General features: G+C 42.5%; 1 protein-coding gene across 12 annotated transcripts in view; it reads left to right on the top strand.

Annotated features, from left to right (window-relative positions):
• DGKI (diacylglycerol kinase iota) overlaps positions 1 to 20,831 on the top strand; it is a 489,355-nt gene that overhangs the window by 169,964 nt on the left and 298,560 nt on the right. For 10 of the 12 annotated variants that reach the window (XR_006334812.1, XM_043871570.1, XM_043871568.1 and 7 more), the window contains exons 2-3: positions 2,116 to 2,224; positions 16,131 to 16,226. Coding sequence is in view for 9 of the 12 variants with exons in the window: in XM_043871570.1 (XP_043727505.1) it covers positions 2,116 to 2,224; positions 16,131 to 16,226 (205 nt within the window). In the remaining 3 variants the exon portion in view is untranslated. Of the gene's footprint in view, positions 1 to 2,115; positions 2,225 to 6,239; positions 6,319 to 16,130; positions 16,227 to 20,831 lie in introns of those variants that run through there. The other 2 variants (XM_043871577.1, XM_043871576.1) reach the window with 2 other exon arrangements.

The raw sequence follows: 20,831 nt of genomic DNA, 5'->3' as shown, positions 1-20,831 counted from the left end.
GTGACTGGGTGGAGCTTGCAGAGGTCAGTGAACAGTCCAGGGAGACCATCTGTCATCCAGAGTCCAGCAAGATTCTGCTGGGCTGTGATGGGATCCCATCTTGCTGTTGGTGTGTTGCCTTGCTCCTCTGGATGAGGATCTGGGCCTCCCTGGGGACTTGGTGCATCTGCAGGTCCAGTGTCAGAGATGGCAGGTTCCTCCTGTCTTGTTCACGTCTCATGAGACAGGCTGCAGGGAGCTATGGGGGGTCAAGTGGGCAATTAAGTGGTTGCTGATTTCCTCCTCCTGGACAGGCATGGGGTATTTAGTGCCCCTCACCTGCCCAAAGTTACTTGTTCTGTCCACCTAAATAAAGAAGTGAACTGAAACAAGCTTGAATGACCAGATATTGAGTTTATGTAGCAATAGCAGGGGAAGTGGGGCTTCCCTGGGTGGCTCATTGGTAAAGAATCTGCCTGCGATACACCAGGAGATGCAGGAGGCACGGGTTCCATCCTCAGGTCAGAAGATCCCCTGAAGGGGGTGCACAGCAGCCCGCTCCAGTATTCATGCCTGGAGAATCCCATGGACAGAGGAGCCTGGGGGGGCTACAGTCCATGGGGTCGCAAAGAGTCAGACACAACTGAAGCAGTTGAGCACACACACGCTCAGCAGAGGACGTGCAGTGTGGGACACGCAAACTGTAGCAAGCTGGGCAAGTCTCCTGATAGTCCGCGATGCACTGTCCTTATGGTCAAAGAGAGCAGAGAGGTGAGAGTCCAGACAGACTCTAAGCGGCAGGTTCATTGGCTTGAGGGTGGGGAGAGATTCTTGGCAGATGATCTGTGTTGGAGGGGTAAGCTTCTGTCTCCTGGAAATCAGGCATTTACTGGAAATCAGTCTCTTAGCGCTTCTGTTTTGTTTGCCTGAGGGCACATGTGGGAGATTCTCCATTTCATAGCATCTAGTTCCATTTTAGATGAAAATCCTTCCACACTCCCGTAGAGCAGTGTGAAGCCTTTAGAGACAGAAAGAAGCACCTGGGAAGCATGTGGAAGCTCGGGTTCCTGCCCTCCTCACCCCCGCCCCGAGCCCACCCCAGACTCAGGACTCAGAGCTGCAGCATCACAAGGCACCCCTTATTCTAATTCAGGTTGTTCTCAGAGCACGCATGGACACTCCCAGGGAGGACTGCTCCTCTCCCTTCCAGGGAGTCACTTAGTTAAGCCACAGATCAGTACTCCTGTTTAAGCTCGAGACCATTGTCTGACATTTCTGATGGAGCTGTTCAGAAATTGGCCTTCTATTATTCATAATGGAACCACAAGCTCTCCATGGGTAATCCCTGCTTTCTTCCTTTATCTTGCTGTCCTCATTCTCTCCACTCTGCCCTTATCTCCTCCCTCCCCTTTGCTCAGCAACAGGCACGTTTGCTTGCTTAAGCAACTCCTCTTACATCTTATCTTTGTCTAGGTCAGTCTTGACTTTCTCAACCTCTCCTGATTCCATCCCTCCTTTCTGACCCGAATTCTGTGATGTTCCACTCAACAAACCTAAAATCCAACCAACATGTTTTGGAATTTTCTTACCCCAGACTTTGATAAATTATTGGTCTTGCATTGTGTGATTTCCAGGATACGAATCAGTCTTTTCCCGCTTAGAACCTCAAGTCAACTGTAGACATCCTCTGCAAGGGCAAGGGAGGATATTCTTGAGATGTGTAACAGTGAACTTGGGGGTGGTAACCAGCTTGGAGAGCTCTTTGCTGGGAAATGGAGGGATTTTAATCAAAGACCTCATGAGCCTGCTTTACTTGCTTTTAGTCTCTGGCAGCTTTAAAATTGTCCAAGAACTGTGACCACCTCAGTCTTAGGTCTTTTTCTGCAAACACAGAGACCTGCATTCTGCTATCTCCCCTGAATGTCCCTAAGGCGGCCCCCTCAATCTTCCTGTCTTTTGAGACCTGCCACCCTCGGTTCTTACCATGCACTTTAGAGATTCCAGTACATTTGCAAAGGTTTTCACACGTGCCAGACTAACTCAGGCATCGTTTCTACCCCACGGGAAATTTTCAGCTCTGTATTACCTTCTGATGTTGGTTTTTGTTTTTTGTTTTTTGTTTTCTTCTTGCTGCAGGAAAGCAATCTCTCGGGCAGGCCTGCAGCACTTGGCTCCTGCGCATCCCCTCAGCCTTCCTGTTGCAAACGGTCCAGCGAAGGAGCCCAGAGCGACTCTGGACTGGAGCGTAGGTGTCGGCGTTTTCATGTAAACGTCATTCCACTGCCTGTGTGTCTTTCTCCTCCTCAGGATTCCTGTAGCTCCGACAAGACTTGATCATTTTCCATATTGTTCACTGACCCATCTTCGAGTGTCTAAGCCCCAGCTCCATTTTCAGATTTCCAGGAACTTAGCTCCGTTTATAAAGTTAGACACATTGAAGACTAGGCTAAAAACTTCAGGAATCCTTTTAAGTGCTATTGCCTGCGATTGCAGCTGTGAAATAAAAAATACTTCTGCGCACATGCTTCATTGGTCCCTGCCTGCCAAGTTGGCGATGAATAGAGTGTACCCTTTAGAGACTAAATCATAAAGTCCAAGTTTGATTTCCTTAGCTCAAGCTGCCTTTTTCTTTTTTGGTGCTTTTCTTTCCTTTTCATTTTTTCTGAGAGAGGATGACCTCACTTTACGTTCCAGGCTCTCCGTGTCCTGCTGTTTGCTATGTTTCCTCTCCTAACCCAAAGGTAATAGGTCTGTGTCAGTGGGGTAGGTATATTAGCTGATTTTTTAAAAATTTATTTTATTGAAGTGTAGTTTGTTTACAATGTTGTGTTCATTTATACTTTGTTGTTATTATTTAGTCACTAAGTCTTGTCTGACTCTTTGCAACCCCATGGACTGTAGCCTGCCAGGCTCCTCTGTTAATGGGATTTCCCAGGCAAGAATACTGGAGTGGGTTGCCATTTCCCTTTCCAGGGGAATCTTCCTGACCCAGGGACTGAACCTGTGTCTCCTGCCTCGGCAGGTGGAATCTTTACCACTGAGCCACTGGGGAAGCCCAGTTACTGCTGTGTGGCAAAGTGACTCAGTTATACATATGTATATATTCTCTTTCATAGTCTTTTCTGTTACCGTTTTTCACAGGATATTGAATATAGTTCCCTGAGCTATACAGTAGGACCTTGTTGTTTATCTATTCTTTTATATAATAGTTTGTATCTGCTGTATATTACCTGATTTTAAGGTTTTATCTAAAAGACATCTACAAAAACTGTTAAACTGAAGATTACAGTGTGAATTTCTTAAGTCAATTAGAATACATTTGTTGAGAGTCTTCGGTGAGTCAGGTTCTTGGTTAAAACACAGCTATGGACTGAAAGGCCTCTCCCTTCCTGAAGGAATGTTAGAAGCAATATGAAGCTAGAGGAGGACTGCTCTGAGACTATTCCAGTCTGGTCTCGATGAATCTTGTCTAGCATTTCTGGTTGAGTTGAACAGAGGGAATAATCCACCTTCTCTTCCTCCCATAAGAAAGACCAGGGCAGGGTGCCAGAGAGGAGAGGAGTTTGTAAACTAAGTTTCGTTTTTAGCACACATGCCGTAACTTAGTATCATTTAATACTGTAATATTTCTCCCTCTTCCCCAAGAATGCACTTACTAACATCCTTATTTTATATCCTGGACACACACCAATGTATGCAATACATGAAGTACCTGACAAAAGACTGAATCTGATTGAAATGAAATGTTCTTCCTTGATGGGGTCCGCTGTTTGTATTAGCTGATTTTAATGTTTTATCTAAAAGACATCTACGAAAGCTATTCACTTGAAGATTGCAGTCTGAATTTAAGTCAGTTAGAGTGTTCAGGTCACTCCTCTGTATGTTGAGTTGGTATTTGGGAAGACTCTTGCCCTCCTCTAAGTTTCTCTTTATTCCAGGACAGTCATTTAATAAACTCTTAAACAGTTAAGAGTGTAGAATATATTGGCACCAGTGCTGACATAATTTAAAAGAATTAAATGCATAAGCAAACAGATAAGTTCAATTTTAAAAGGGATATACACAGACCAACGATGAGAGTGTGTTAAGAATCAGGGACCCCAAAATGTTAGTTTATTATTCACGATGTTCCCAGTCCTCTGATCCAAAGTCATGGGATTCTGTTTGAGATGCAAGATCCTAATGAAAGAGAGTTTATGCCATTTAGATAGAAACATCCATTAAATCAGCCTTCCCAGGTGGCTCAGTGGTAAAGAATCTGCCTCCAGTGCAGGAGGCACGGGTTCGATCCTTGGATCAGGAAGATCCCCTGGAATCGGAAATGGCACCCCACTCCAGTATTCTTGCCTGGAGAATCCCATGGACAGAGGAGCCTGGTGGGCTACAGTCCATGGGGTTGCAAGAGTCAGACATGACTGAGTGTACACACACATATCCATTAAATCATTTCTCTGTGACATTAGTCAAGTCACTTGATTTCTTTCAGCCTCAGGATCCTCATCTATAGATGGGAACAATGGTGACCTCTCCCTCGGGGGGACTTCAGGGCTGTTGTTAAGATCAAATGGGGCTGTGAGTGTCAAAGTTCCTGTAAACTGTGCAGCCGGTAGGTTTATTTATTCAGAAATTGAGTCATTGATGAATTCATTGATCCATCACCGTTTGATGAGTAACTGCTTTGTTCTGGAACCTGTGTTGGTTCCTTGGGATTCTGGGTGAGGAAGATATGGTTTCTGCTTTGAAGAAGCTTGGAATGCAGAAAAGACATTGACACTAAAATATGGGCAGTGACCCCAAGCATAGTGGGATTCAAAGAGTGTCATAGGGGTGTGAGGAAGGACACTCCATCCCTGTTTAATGCTGGAAAGAGTTACCAGAAAATGCTTTTAGGAAAAATTTCCTTCCTGAACCAAAGCTTGACTAGGAGGTGTTATTTTTCTGATTACTGTAAAGAGGTCTGTGCTCTAATATTTCATCAGAATGGTATTTTTGGCTGGTGGTGGGAGGCTCCAGTACATGGTTCGGAAAGAGTGAGTAGGAAGTAAGGCTGCGTTGTGAGTAGCTGATCCTTCATCTTTCAGCCCCTTCAACTGTGGTCACTTCATCTTGGTGGCCTGATGAATTGTCACGGTGACAGGAAACACTCTGGGGATGTTTAACAGTGGAGGGAAAACTGAAAGCCTTCTCTGAAGACACTCTTATCTCAGGGCTTATTTAGAGATCTTATGTGGAAGGAGTTATAAGATGTGATTCTGAAAAACCCCATAATTGTGGGCTAATATTGCTGAAGCCAGACAGCAACCAGCCCTACACATATCTTATTACAGTTATCTAAAAGATTTTTCTCAGAAGAGAGGAAGAAGCAGATTGTTAAAAACATTTAAATGGCTTTTTTTTTTTTTGCTGAGATTTGCCCTTGCTTCCAAATTTTTGGCTTTTACTAACCAAATTGCTTTACACCAACTTCATTTATGCCACTTTGGCTTGCCTGCTTGTGCAGAAAGCTAAACCAGGATTTTATTTGTTCTGGTTAAAGTATAAAAGTAGTCCTGCTAGTCTTGACCTGCCACCATTGCCTGTATTCCACCTCCTTGTCTGCTTCTCTGCAAAAAAGCAGTATGACCTCTCTCCTTCTATCAGCCCCCTCTTCTGGACTAAATGCATTAAAATGATCACTCCTGACTTACGTTTGTTACTGATTCTTGAGCGCTCCTTTGGGTTGGAGCCTCTTATTAGTAAGAGTCTCCCAAATGAGAAGAGGGGCAAAAATGTAGAAATAAAGGTAAAAAAGGAGGGACTTCAATTTCTTATCTTGGATGAGATGAGTCCCCAGTAGAGCTGAGGGTGCTTCTGGCATAACAGGGGTGGAACAGGGCTGTGAAAATTCACCTTGTTCTGCATTCAACCCCCTTGATTCATACATTGAGATTCTCTTTGCCTCAGAGGGTCAGAGGTGGAAAGTCATCTCAAAAACCTGTAGTACCATGACCCCTGACTTAACGTCACCTCCCCTCTCCTCCTTTCACCAGTGAGAAATCAGATGCAAAAGCTGTCCGTGGTACCTCTGAAGTTGAAGACAAATCAGGGTGAACCTGGGATTTCAATCTTAGTCCCAAGTTTCTACGTATTGTAGAATCTCAGAGGGCCCCGTTCTGACTGTATGTGTGCGTGCTCGGTTGCTTCAGTTGGACTGCAGCCCGCCAGGCTCCTCTGTCCGTAGGATTCTCCAGGCAAGAATACTGGAGTGGGTTGCCATGCCCTTCTCCAGGGGATCTTCCTGACCCAGCGACTGAACCTGAGATTCCTGCATTGCACCTGGGAAGTCCCGTTCCTACGCTAGTATGTACCAAAGACTTCAGAAGTGGCACGGTTGTTTCCTAAACATCCTTTTGCAAAGGGCTTTGAGGAGTGGCCTGCTTGTGGGGTGCCTGAGACCCAGGTGAGATTAGACTATAGGCATCTCTGCATTCAGCCAGAAAAATCCTGTTGGGGGAGTCAGTTTTATAAGGGTTCCATTTTCATATTCCCATTTCCCTACTTAGTGATGCATACTATCTCATATTTTTAGTCTGTTCCTCGAAGTTCGGAAACTTGTCTTTTGCTGTGATTCACTCAAATATTTTATTTTGACTTATGGGATTCTCTGCCCCACACTGTGTCATTTCCTTGATGATTCTTTGCTGACCTTCGCTCCTGCCACCTGCACACAGGCCCTCCTCTCCATTCATGTCAGGGATGGAAGCCCTAATGATGGGGAGCAGCCAGATCCAGCCTCAGTGCAGGGCTAGAGTCTTCTACCGACTACAGTGGACGGTCGGCTTCACCTGAGGTGAAAGTGGCTCTTTTCTACAAAGACTTGACTCCTGCTCTCTGCCAGGCTGTGCTCATTTGTTTGGTTGAACTAGTTCTGTTTATTTTATTTACTTTCTGTTTTTGATTCCACATAAAATCTCTACCCATAGGGCATTGTCGTAGAGCCAAATTCATGTTTTGGGTTGACTTTTTCTAGGCCATAGTTCAATTTCAGGCACTTTGAAGGGAGGAACAGTGTTTTCTGCTAACAAGAAGAAATATGTATCTTCTTCACAGTGGACTGCACAGCATCATTGGCCTAGTAACTGTCTGGTGGATGTCAAGGATGAATTGATTACAACTTTTCTGTTCAATCAGCAAGAAAGGGACACATCTCTGGGAGCTGATGGGCACTCAGATGATCTCCAGTTCCAGAAGGGCATTGGAAGACACAAGTCAAAAGCCTGTTTGAAACATCAATCAGTTTACACTATTGAGTTCCAAGTAACTCTTTAAAAAATTCCTTCCTAATCCAGTGCATTGTGTTAAGACTTAAAGAATGCACAGTTTTTGATCTTCCCATTTGCCCCAATGACATCCTCTCTCCCCTTTCATGGTGAGAACCTACAGGGCTGCTCCCTTTGACACCGTGCCATGAACATCAGCCAAGCCTGTTTTGGGGAAAACAGGCTAAATTGCTAGAAAGGAAGGGAGTAATGCTCAAAAAGGAAAAATAGTCCCATCTCCTGGGCTGGAATCCAAGCTTCCAGTTTAGGGGGAGTTAACCCACTTTGAAGTAAGTCTATTGCATAGATAATGCATATCTTCTCTTAAATGTCACATGCCTCTTGTGGGATGGAGACTTATTTTGGACATGGAGATTTCTTCCTTGTTTTTATTCTTAAAGCTAAAAACATAGGATGTGGGTCTTCACTCTGTCTCCTCTGTTCTGTAATTTGCTTTTGCCCATTACACTGCGTAAAACAATTCTCCAAGCAATGGTGACGAATCCACCAAAATCTTTCTTTAAAAAAAACTATATTGGTTTTCAATCTGGCATCCTTTATTTCTATTCGTTTTTTCTTTGCTCATTGGAAAATTTCCTCCTATGCTGAGGGCTGTGGAAAACAGAGCCTCAATGCAAACAAACCCAGACTTTATATCCCGACCACCTTTCCTGTCCTCTGGCTGATGGTTGAAAAGGAGTTCTTTTAGGCAGGTAGAACATGGAACAGTGGGTACACTCACCTCACAGTTTGGTTCAGAGATAAGATTAGGGAAACAGAGTCTTCGTGTGGGATTGGTTAAACTGGGTTATGAAACTAGGTTGTTTCATCTTTGGAAACCTTGAATGGAAAGGCAGGAGGAGGCAGGGGTGTGTGTGTGTGTGTGTGTGTGTGTGTGTGTGTGTGTGTGTACCAATATGCACATGCACATGCTCTCATTTTAGCCTTGTTTACAATGGGAGGTCCTCACAGACCTGTGCCTTCCTTACAAGCTCCAGGTCTTTGCTCTTTAACTTCAGGCTTAGGTGTCATCACCCATAGTGACACAACCTGATATCTTTCTTCACTTCCATCCCTCTTTTGAAAAACATTGTCAGATTAATCAAGATATCAGACTGCTGAGCCAAGCAGGAGGCGCTAACCAACTATGAATTAGTGAAGGTCCTGGCCGTGACCAGTCATCTTAATAGTGGGACAGATCTAGCATGATTCAGGCACCCTCACTAGTCTTTTATTTTCTAAAATTATGAGAATTTTAAATGATATCACATTGGCTGCTGAGAGAAATCATAGAATCATACAGCTTCACAGCTTGCTAAGAAGTAACTAGGTCTAATCTTTTGCCTCTTAGTAAGTGATTATAAAGGAGAAGGCAATGGCACCCCACTCCAGTACTCTTGCCTGGAAAATCCCATGGATGGAGGAGCCTGGTAGGCTGCAGTCCATGGGGTCGAGAAGAGTCAGACACGACTGAGCGACTTCACTTTCACTTTTCATTTTCATGCTTTGGAGAAGGAAATGGCAACCCACTCCAAGTGTTCTTGCCTGGAGAATCCCAGGGATGGGGGAGCCTGGTGGGCTGCTGTCTATGGGGTCTCACAGAGTCGGACACGACTGAAGCGACGTAGCAGCAGCAGCAGCGAGTGATTATAAACTAATAAAGGTGAACAGAAGAAATACACGTGAGCCATAAAGTAAGCCTCATTTTATAGTGGCCATATTAAAAAGCAAAAAGACATAGGTAAAATTAATTCTGTTTTTTTAAAAAAATGTTAAGGACAGAGCTAGCTTTAAAAAAAAATAATTAAATTTAGCTGCACCTGGTTTTAATTGTGGCATGCAGGGTCTTTGCTGTGGCATGCAAACTTTAGTTGTGGTGTGTGGGATCTAGTTCCTTACCCAGGGATCAAACCTGGATCCCCTGCATTGAGGGTACAGAGTCTTAGCCACTGGACTACCAGACAGAAAGACAGAACATTGTGCTCAGTCATCGCTGACTCTTTGTGACCCTATGAACTGTAGCCTGCCAGGCTCCACTGTCCATGGGATTTTTTCAGGAAAAAATACTGGAATGGGTTGTGATTTTCTTCTCCAGGGGATCTTCCTGACCTTCAAACCTGGGTCTCCTGTATTGCAGGCAGTATCCTACATTGCAGATGGATTCTTTACCAACTGAGCCACCAGGGAAGCCCCTAAAAGTAATTTTAATATTATATTTTATTTGCCCAAATATATCAAAAATATTACTATTTCAACACGTAATTGATATAAAAATGATCAATGAGAAAATTCACTTTTTACAGAAAGTCAGTCTTCAAAGTCTGCTATTTATTTTATTTTACACTGACAGCACCTCTCAATTAGTGGTTATCACATTTCCAGTGTTGAGTCACCATTTGCTTATTGGACAGCACAGATCTAAACCATCCAAGACAGATTTTGCCTATTATTACCTTGAAGATTTTTAGGGGGAGGCAGTCCAGATTTTTTCCATTTCTGAATTTGTAAGGATATTTATGTTTGATACATATTTATAATTTTCTTATTGTTTTAGAACTTTTTTTTACCAGTAAATGTCTTCATTTTGTGTGGATTGTTTGCTTCTGGTGTCAGTGTACCCTATTTGTGTCATTCATTTACAACTTGCATCTTTTTACCTGTAGCTAGTTATTACTAAGACTTCAGGCAGAACTTGAGGGCAAGAAATTATATCTATATTTACATGGGTGGGTCTATACTCTTAGGTAACTGGATCTATCCATAGATAGGCTGATTTATATAAGTCTATGTATATCTATAGAGATATATCTATGGATACATTGTTTTAACACTCACTACTACAGAAGAAATGCTATCTTCATTTAGAAATAGAGCTATTGTTTCTGTCTGGCACAGATGGGTACTCTGAGTTGCATAGTATCTGAGATGGAATTTCAAGATGCATGTGTAGAGAAGAGAAAGAGGTACCTGGGTGTGGAGAATGGGACAAATAAAAATCATGACACAGAAAAGGAAAATATGACTGTGTTGAGATACATAGTCTCATATATTCTATGAAACTGTGTATGATGGTGAATAAGGAAGACAGACTGGTACCATTAATGGAAGGTCTAGTATGTGGGATTAAGTTTGGAGTTTGTTTTATAAATAATAAGGAATTTTTTTTAGCATCCTGAGCAAGAGAGAGTCATAATCACAGCTGTGTTTTTAGGAAGTTAATTTTATAGCAGTGTAAAATATCAGAGAGGAGATGTGGATGGACCTAGAAACTGTCATACGAGTGAAATAAGTCAGAAAGAGAAAACAAATACTGTATATTAATGCATATGTGTGGAATCTAGAAAAACGGTACTGATGAACCTATTTGCTGGGCAGGAATGGAGACACAGACGTACAAATGTATGAATGCCAAGGGTGGGGGGAAGGAGGGTGTGGGATGAATTGGGAGGTTGGAATTGACATATATAGACTACTCTGTATAAAATATATAACTAAAGAATCCACCTGCCAATGCAGGAGTCGCGGGTTCCATCCCTGGGTTGGAAGATTCCCTGAAGAAGGAAATGACAACCCACTCCAGTATTATTGCCTGAGAAATCCCATGGACAGAGGAGCCTGCTGGGTTACAGTCCATGGGGTTGCAAAAGAGTCAGACATGACTTAGCAACTAAACAACAGCAACAATGAGAACCTACTCTATAGCACAGACAACTCTGCTTAATGCTCTGTGGTGACCTGCGTGGGAGGGACATACAACAAAGAGCGAACCAGGACTGTTCCAGGTTGGGTGGGGGGTGGGCTCTGTCCCACAGAGTTATTCAGTGACCCAGACTGTTACTCTTACGTCTTCATCAGAAGACTTTTAAATCATCCCAAAGACCATCTTCCCAGGTACCCAGTATGGGAACAGAGTATTCAGGAATGCACATGAGAGGATTAATGGACCAAGTCTGAAAACAGTATACATCACTCTTGTTCGTGGTTGGAACCGGGTCATGTGGCCACACTTGTTACAGGTGAGACTGGGTAGCCAACTCTAACTGTGTGTTCAGGAAGAAGAGGAAAATGAATTTGGTGAATGGCTAGCAGTCTTGACTACAAAGGCCCAGGAGAGAAACTTGGAGGATACCAATATCTATGGATTAGGAGGAAAGGAAAACTGGTACAATGATAATAGTAAGAATTACATTGAACTTGTATTAACTTCTCATTGTGGGCAAGTCATTGAATGTTATTCATTTTCACATTTAAACATCATTGTGATTTTGTGAGAGAAGTAAAATCATTATTGCAACTTCAGTGGTGAGTGAACTGAGGTGTAGCAAAGTTAGAGAAACCTTAGGTCATAGAGCTAGTCGGTAGCAAGTCTACCTGACTCCAAAGCTTACGTTTACTAAAATTGTAGTGGATTAAGATTCACCAGAAGTGTAAGAAGAAAACAATATTTTATTTGTCTACTCTATTTATGGGTGAATGCCGCCCAGCTGGATTCCTTTATACAGAATTCAGGAGTTCCCAAGGTCACCCTCACTTGCAGCTTCTGGAATTCACAAGACCACACTTATGTTCAGTCATTCATTAGAAGGACGCAGAATTTACCTAAGGCTGTTTTACTCACCTTTATGACCTTTTACAGTGAAAGGAAAGTGAAAGTGTTAGTCACTTAGTCATGTCGGACTCTTTACAACCCCATGGACTGTGTGTAGTTTGCCAGGCTCCTCTGTTCGTGGAATTCTCCAGGCAGGAATGCTAGAGTGAGTAGCCACTCTCTTCTCCAAGGGATCATCACAACCCAGGGACTGAACCTGGATTTCCCACATTGCAGGCAGATTCTTTACCATCTGAGTCGCCAGGGAATCCCAATACAGTGAAAGGACACAGGTTCAAATCAGCCTAGAGAAGAGGTGCAAGGTGCAGAGTCCAGGAGATTCTTATACAAGGAGCTTCCAACTGTTCTCTCCCAGTAAATTTGTGACAGAGCTAACTTCTCCCAGCAGCCATGGTGGGAATGTACATATGGTGTATTGCCACCAAGGAAGCACATCTGAACCTTAGTGACCAGAGTTTAACTGGGGCTTAGTCATGTGGACATGGTTGACTACCTGTGTGGTTGACCTTAGCCACTTGACCCTCTGGAGGTTGAGTTGATATATGCCCCACCATAAGTCAGTGCTATTTTAGTGTATCTAGTATGACCCAGGGTCCCCAGGTAAACAAAGATACCATTATCAGGCAAGACATCCCAGGCACTTAAATTACCATCCTCTAGTTGAGGGCAAAGGCCAAACCTCTCTTTGGGTAAGTTTCCTTCTTTCTGATGCATTGGACAAGACAGATGTACAAGAAAAGGATGAGACAGGGAAAATAGAGTCTAAGAAAGGTATGTTTCATGTTTTCCTTGCATGACTGGCTTTTTCTTGCATGCTTCTGTTTCTTTCATGATTTTGAGAGATTGTCAAGTCTCTCAGGCATTCATGTTTACTTCTCATGGTGTATGACTCTGAGCTAAAGGACAGGTAAAAAAGTAATTATCCTTTCTACTCATGGGAACCTTATATAACAAGAATGTGATTCACTCATTGACTCTTAGCCTCATCTTTTCAGTTCTCTAAATTTATTTATCATCTACTGTTTGCAAGGTGCTAAGTGCTGGACATTTAATGTTCATATGAAGGTTAGAGTCTAGCATAAGAAGGAAACCTGAATCAAATTGTCATGCCGATGAATGAATGATTGCCATCTGGGATAAACGATGGGAGGTAAACATGGTTTTATGAGAGTTAGCTAACAAAATGACTCCAATTTGAGGGTCATTGTTGGCTTCTTTGAGAAAGTAACACTCAATTTGGTGACCAAAGGGTAAATAGAAATTAACGACATAAGTCAGAATGGAGAGGAATAAATAATTTGGATACAGTAAGCAATATACAGTGAAACAATTTTAGTTAAGAAAGCATCAAATTCAGTGGACCTGGGATGAGAGGTTCCTTGGTCTGCTGGGGAAATACGAGGAGGCCAGTGTGACGGCACATCAGAGGCTGAGAGGGAGAGAGGTAGTAGATGAGGTAACTGGGCAGGGAAAGGAAGAGACGAGTGGGGCAGGGACACCAGTCGGGGGACTATCGGGAATATTCCAAGCCAGAGGGGATGGAGGATCAGGTGGTAGCAGCAGAGGTTGTGAGAATTAACTGGGTTTCATTTTGAAACTAAAGTCAGTGACATTATTTCTCGAACCCAGTTCCATCAGGCTTTCTTCCTTCTCATTTCACTGTTACGACTTTTGTCAAGATCATCAGCGACTTAACATGTTCACATGGGGAAATCCAATGGCCAGTTCTCAGTCTTCAGCTTTTGACACAGACCTTCTGGGGGCACTTTGTTCCTGGAAACGTTACACTCTTTTTGTTTTCCTTGTACCTCAATGGCCGCTCCATCCCAGTCTCCTTTGCTGGATCTTTCCTATGGTCTCAAACTCTTAAATGTTGGAATGTTCCACAGTTCAGAAATCAGAGCTTTCCATCCACATTGAGTCCTCAGGGTTTTCCATTCAGTTCTCTTGGCTTTAGATCAGTTAACGGTTGCCTCCCAAATTATTCATATAGTACAGACCTCTTCTTTGAACTTTAGACTTATAAAAAACAGCCTTCTCAACATCTTCACTTGAAGGTCTAATAAGCGTCTCAGAATTTCACATCCTCAAACCTGAACTCTTATTGCAGTGATCATTTCATAATATTTTAAAATATCAAACACTATATTATACCCCTGAAACTAATATATTAAATGTTAATTATAACTCAGTTGAAAATAAAACAAGAACCTGAACTCTTGACTTACTCCCTAAATCTGCTCTTACTCTAGTCATCTCCCTTAATGCTCAGTAAATGGTGTTTCCATTCTTACAACTGCAAGTATTTGCTAAAAATTTCAGACTAGTGAAAGCAGACTCTCTGGGGATGGGATGATAGTCAGGTATTTGTCAAAGCTCACCAGGTCATTTTAATGAGCAATCAGAATTGAGAAGCAGCGTGTTTGATCCAGCACCTTTTTCTTCCCTTCTTCTCATACAAATATTGGGCTTTCTAATCAGGTTCCCCACTCAGGAGTGAAGCTAGTTCATCTTAGCAGTAGCAGTCCTTGTTGTGCCTGGATAGTGATCAGCAAGCCCCTGAGTGTTTGCAGGGGATGGGGGCTCTTCAGTGCAGGGACATACCAACTGGCCTAGTGTGAATGAAGCCTCCCAGCCCAGTGAGTCACTGATGGCTCTCACGTCTCTGACTCCCAGGTCTTGCCTGCTCCTACCCAGCTTCCTTGACCTACCAGGACTTAATTGCTGGCCTGCCTAGATTGGTATTATCCACGATTCTTGAACTTTCCCCCACTGCAACATTTTATACTTCACTTTTTAAGAGTTTGTGGGATTTCTGCTGTAGTAAGTATTCCTAGTATTTGCTGCTATAATTATTTGTTTAGTTTCCATGTTCGCTGGTAGGTTTTACTATACACTAACTCTGTGCCTGGGCTTCCCAGGTGGTGTGAGTGGTAAAGAAGCCGCCTGCCAATACAGGAGACATAAGAGATGCGGGTTCAATCCTTGGGTTGGAAAGATGCCCTGGAGAAGGAAATGGCAACCCACTCCAGGATTCTTGCCTGGAGAATCCTAGAGGAGCCTGGTGGGCTACAGTCCATGAGATTGCAAAGAGTCAGATATGACTGATGCGACTTGGCATGCAACCCAGTGCCTGGCACCAGGGCTGTGGAAAAATGCTTACTAAATGAATTGAGGAGTAAAACAATGGAAAGAAATTCTACAGATGGTTATAAGTTAAAGCTGGATACTAAATTCCCAGTTGTAGAATATTTTAGTTTGTTGAGCTTGATTTCTTTAGGATAACTGGCAGAGCATTGTATTTTAGTTTTTTATATTGTTTTCATCTATCACTATCTGGAAACTTTTAGGGTTCCAAGTGAAGTGAAGTGAAAGTCACCCAGTCATGTCCGACTCTTTGCGACCCTAAGAACTATACAGTCCATGGTATTCTCCAGGCCAGAATACTGGAGTGGGTAGCTTTTCCCTTCTCCAGGGGATCTTCCCAACCCAGGGATTGAACCAGGCCTCCCAAATTGCAGGTGGATTCTTTACCAGCTGAGCCACAAGGGAAGCCCATAGGGTTCAAAATCTACAGCTATTCCGTTTGCTACCGGAAGCATGTAAATATTTTTAGAAGCAGGGAAATCATTCAATTTGGAGAACTTAGAATTGGGTGAAGGCCCTATTGAACTGGTAATAGGTTTAAATTGGTTGAAATTTGTTATGCTTCTTGTCTATACAGTGACTTTAAACTAACTTTTAAGAAGCTTCTGATTTAGAAGTATAATTTACCCATTAATGGTATAAATGTATGTTCAATAAGTATTTAAAATACTTTAATACTACTATCCTCCTTAGCTAATTTGTTAAAAAGAATCAGCTTCTAATAGAATTTTGGTCTCAATTGTCGTGGTCTCTGCAGTGGGCCTGGATGAATAAGGCCTTAGGTTGAGTAACTTGAGGGTTTTTTCCCTTTGTTTGCATACGTTTCAAAGGTGACCACAGGCATGGTTAAAGTATCTTTGGAACTAACATGTTCATTCATTATTGCTCAGAATTTTTTCAAACACCTTTTCCCATTTCTAGAATGTCAGTAGGACCAACTCTAGCAGTATTGTCAGGAGTAAAATGAGACGTCTTTAGACTGCTGGGATTCACTAGTTTTCTTCCAAAAATCTGAGATCCACTCTCCACCCTCCCCCACCCCCGCCTCACTTATGTCTGAAAAGAAAATTGAAGTCAGATGTGTCTTTTCTTTCCAGGAAAATGCCGTGAACGGGGAGCACCTGTGGCTGGAGACCAACGTCTCGGGAGACCTGTGCTACCTGGGGGAGGAGAGCTGCCAAGTCAGATTTGCAGTGAGTGTGCTCCCAGCTCCCCTGTGGTCTGGCCTTTGTGGGGGAGCTTTGTGGGTAATTGAATCGGAGGGCAGCTGGGGTCACCTCGCCTGAATTTCCAAGGAGAGGTTTGAAAGAGCCGTCCCTATGAGACAGTCGACAGATTTTATCAAATTAGCATGGCTTTCAAGGGGTCGTTTGAATGGTTTTAGGTGTTTTCCCTGACTCTGCAGGTGGAACCGTGGAGTAATCTGCTACTTTGTGATGATACCTAGGGTGGGTATTTGTTCCTGTCTGGGGGTGGGGTGTCTTGTGGGGAGAGGTCTGTGTGTGGAGGAAGGGTCTCTGTGGGAGGGGGCTCTCCTTCATAGGGGAGCGTGTGTGGTGGAGGGCACTACTCTTGGGTAAAGCTGGAGATGAGTGCAAACCTTGGTCTGGTGGTGGGTGCAGGCTCACAAATAATTAGGACTGGGCTCCAGGTGATAAAATTCTAGGAACTATTAATATATACGTGAATGACAGTCAATTACATTAAGAGTATATGTGGCTTTTAAAAATTTGCTTTGTCCCTATTTGTAACAGAGTTTGAATATTAAATCCTCTTTATGTTCTGTGAAAAGAGCATGGTTGCCAGGCAGTAAGTTCGGAGGAACTAAAATTTTAGTATTGAGAAAGTGAACTTTAAATTTTTGTGTGGTTTCAAATGATGGTTCCAACAAGAAAGTAATGGGAAATTTAGAGTAGTAAAAAAAAGAAGGAAAAGATGCATTATTTCTTATTGGGGGGAAATTGGCATCCTAATTGACCTAATAGTAATTTTTTTTCTTTTTGATTATGCTTGTTTATTATGTGAAAGAAAGACTGGGGCAAAATGTAGAACCTAGAAATTGCGAATGACTATGTTTCTGTGAATAATGAGGAAGGAAGAAATTGAGTTTCTGCCAAAGTTTCTGGAAGAATATAGAACCCAGGGACTTTTATTAGGCTGCCTGGAATCGCAAAGCTGGGGAACAAAGATCTTTAAAATTACATTAGCTGTTTTGATAACTAGTTTATAGGTTTTGTTTGAAAAACTTTATGAGAGTTTGGAGGACCAAGGTTTGTTTGCGTGAGGGTGGAACAGTTAAATATCAGTTAAAGACCCAGCTGCACAGGCTCTCAATTCAAAGTCAGGAAACCTGGATTTGAGTCTCCGTGTTACCACTGGCTGTGTGACATTGAGAACGCCTGACCTTTGGGTGTTGGCCACCTTCAAGGTAGAAAAATGGAGTAGGATTCAATTAATTTTGTTTCCAACTCGGACCTGTACTTTGTTGTTTGCATTTTTTTTTAATGTAGTTGTAAATTCAGTTGATTTAAACATCATTTCAACTTTATGCATATGCATTTTCAATTAAAGTATAATTGTGTGAAATTCGATTAAATTAACCAAAACCAAGAGAAGCTCAGCTGTTTGGACTAAAAAGCTATAAATGATGAATTAGCATTTGGATCTTAGTTAATTGCGCAAATACTGGTCTTGATAATGGAAAATGGAAAAAAAATGAAAGCCAATTCTTCCTGCATGTGTACTTTTGAACTGTTATCTACTGATGTTGCTGCCAACTAATAGACCGTAATTTTATGGGGTTCTGCCTTATTTCTAGATTACTCTTTGATCCTTTTCTGATGGTCTTTTAGGGTCAGCCATACGTTACCTCTCTTGACAAAAATATGAACAGATACCTACATCCTCCTTAACCTTTGTTTCAGTAAATAGCACTAATTGATTATAACTTGGTCACTATTACCTCTAGGCCAGGAAAGTAATAAAAAAGGAAATTTTAGGGAGTTGTAAGTAGATAATGGAGTTATGTGAATTTCTAATATTCTTTTGAACCTTCCTTATGCTTGCATCCCAAATACTTGGCTCTCTTAGCTTACCTTACAAAGTGTCTGGAAGATAAAGATCTCTCCTCCCAAAAACATTAATTAAATGAAGGCATAAGTTAGTGAGGAAGCTGAAGATCTAACTGTGCTTCCTCATTTCACGTTCTTGAAGCTCAGTTTCTTTACCTGTAAAGTAAGGGAAATATTGTTTTGAGGATTAGGTGAAATAATGCATTGAATCGGCTTACTTGTCAGACAGACATAATGAATTAAAAGAGGAAAAAAAAAAAAGCCTACAAAGGAGAAGAGCAGACAGTTTACAAAGGAACAACCACTGGCCTATATATATATAATAATCAATCTGATTTCGGTGTTGACCATCTGGTGATGTCCATGTGTAGAGTCTTCTCTTGTGTTGTTGGAAGAGGGTGTTTGCTATGACCAGTGCGTTCTCTTGGCAAAACTCTATTAGCCTTTGCCCTGCTTCATTCCATACTCCAAGGCCAAATTTGCCTGTTACTCCAGGTGTTTCTTGACTTCCTACTTTTGCATTCCAGTCTCCTATAATGAAAAGGACATCCTTTTTGGGTGTTAGTTCTAAAAGGTCTTGTAGGTCTTCATAGAACCATTCAACTTCAGCTTCTTCAGCATTACTGGTTGGGGTATAGGCTTGGATTACCGTGGCATTGAATGGTTTGCCATGGAAACGAACAGAGATCATTCTGTCGTTTTTGAGATTGCATCCAAGTAGTGCATTTCAGACTCTTGTTGACCATGATGGCTACTCCATTTCTTCTAAGGAATTCCTGCCCACAGTAGTAGATATAATGGTCATCTGAGTTAAATTCACACATTCCAGTCCATTTTAGTTTGCTGATTCCTAGAATGTCAACGTTCACTCTTGCCATCTCCTGTTTGACCCCTTCCAATTTGCCTTGATTCATGGACCTGACATTCCAGGTTCCTATGCAATATTGCTCTTTATAGCATTGGACCTTGCTTCTATCACTAGTCACATCCACAACTGGGTGTTGTTTTTGCTTTGGCTCCATCCCTTCATTCTTTCTGGAGTTATTTCTCCACTGATCTCCAGTAGCATATTGGGCACCTACCGACCTGGGGAGTTCATCTTTCAGTGTCCTATCTTTTTGCCTTTTCATACTGTTCATGGGGTTCTCAAGACAAGAATACTGAAGTGGTTTGCCATTCCCTTCTCCAGTGGACCACATTCTGTCAGACCTCTCCACCATGACCTGTCCGTCTTGGGTGGCCCCACATGGCATGGCTCATAGTTTCACTGAGTTAGACAAGGCTGTGGTCGTGTGATCAGATTGGCTAGTTTTCTGTGATTATGGTTTTAGTGTGTCTGCCCTCTGATGCCCTCTTGCAACACCTACCCTCTTACTTGGATTTCTCTTACCTTGGACGAGGGGTATCTCCTCATGGCTGCCCCTCCTGACCTTGAACGTGGAGTAGCTCCTCTCAGCCCTCCTGCAACCGCACAGCCACTGTTCCTTGGTCGGGGGGTAGCTCCTCTCGGCCACCACCCCAGTGGTGTTGGAGAAGACTCTTGAGAGTCCCTTGGACTGCAAGGAGATCCAACCAGTCCATCCTAAAGTAGATCAGTCCTGGGTGTTCATTGGAAGGACTGATGCTGAAGCTGAAACTCCAGTACTTTGGCCACCTCATGTGAAGAGTTGACTCATTGGAAAAGACCCTGATGCTGGGAGGGATTGGGGGCAGGAGGAGAAGGGGACGACAGAGGATGAGATGGCTGGATGGCATCACCGACTCTATGGACATGAGTTTGAGTAAACTCCGGGAGTTGGTGATGGACAGGGAGGCCTGGCATCCTGCGATTCATGAGGTGGCAACGAGTTGGACATGACTGAGTAACTGAACTGATATATAATAAAGGCACCCAAATTAAAACAGCTATGAACAGTCAACATCATGTGTCTATTAACAAAGATTTACTTTGTTAACAAGATTTACTACCTCTCTGGCTAGTTTGGAACAAAACTGGTTTTCTCATTATCAAAATTGTCTATATGTATTCATAATGAAAGCATTAGAAAACCTAGCTTGCTGTCTCCACCTCATTTTGGCATCACGTTTTAGGAAGGACATTAACAAAGAGAAGACCCAGGAGAGTGTACTCAAGCTGGTTCAGTGTAGGAAACTTTGTAGTAGAAGGAAGGAGAGGAAACTCTCCTATAGAAGAGAGGGGGAAGTTGGGAGGGGCTATTATAAACAAAAGTCCTTTGAGGGAAACTGAAAGTTTGAAGTATAGTGGTTTTTCCTTGGCTGAGCTGTTGCCAAGTAAAGGGAAAAAAACTTTCTTCCTCTTTACAGTGATAGTAAAGCAGTGTTACTTCCTGCCAGAGGTGCAAAGTACGCCTCTTTCTGTTGGGATCTGATGGGGGCTTTCCAGGTGTCTTTTCCAATAGATGAAATCTCCAGGTTGCAAGGTTTGATGCTTAAGGTCTTCATTTCCATGACTATGTTTTCCCTTTGGTGACCATGAGTTTGTTTTTGAAGTCTGTGAGTCTGTTTTTGTTTTGTAAATAAGTTCATTTGTATCATTTTTTTCTAGATTACACATATAAGTGATATTGTATGATATTTGTCTTTCTCTGTCTGACTTCCTTCACTTAGCATGATAATCTCTAGGTTCATCCACGTTGCTGCAAATGGCATTATTTCATTCTTTTTTATGGCCAAGTTATATTCCACTGTAGGCACTTCCCAGGTGGT

Source organism: Cervus elaphus, chromosome 18 (assembly GCF_910594005.1).
Source record: "Cervus elaphus chromosome 18, mCerEla1.1, whole genome shotgun sequence".
In the NCBI taxonomy this organism is placed as follows: domain Eukaryota; kingdom Metazoa; phylum Chordata; class Mammalia; order Artiodactyla; family Cervidae; genus Cervus; species Cervus elaphus.
The sequence above is the reverse complement of the archived record's forward strand: the minus strand, read 5'-3'. Positions and strand labels throughout refer to the sequence as shown.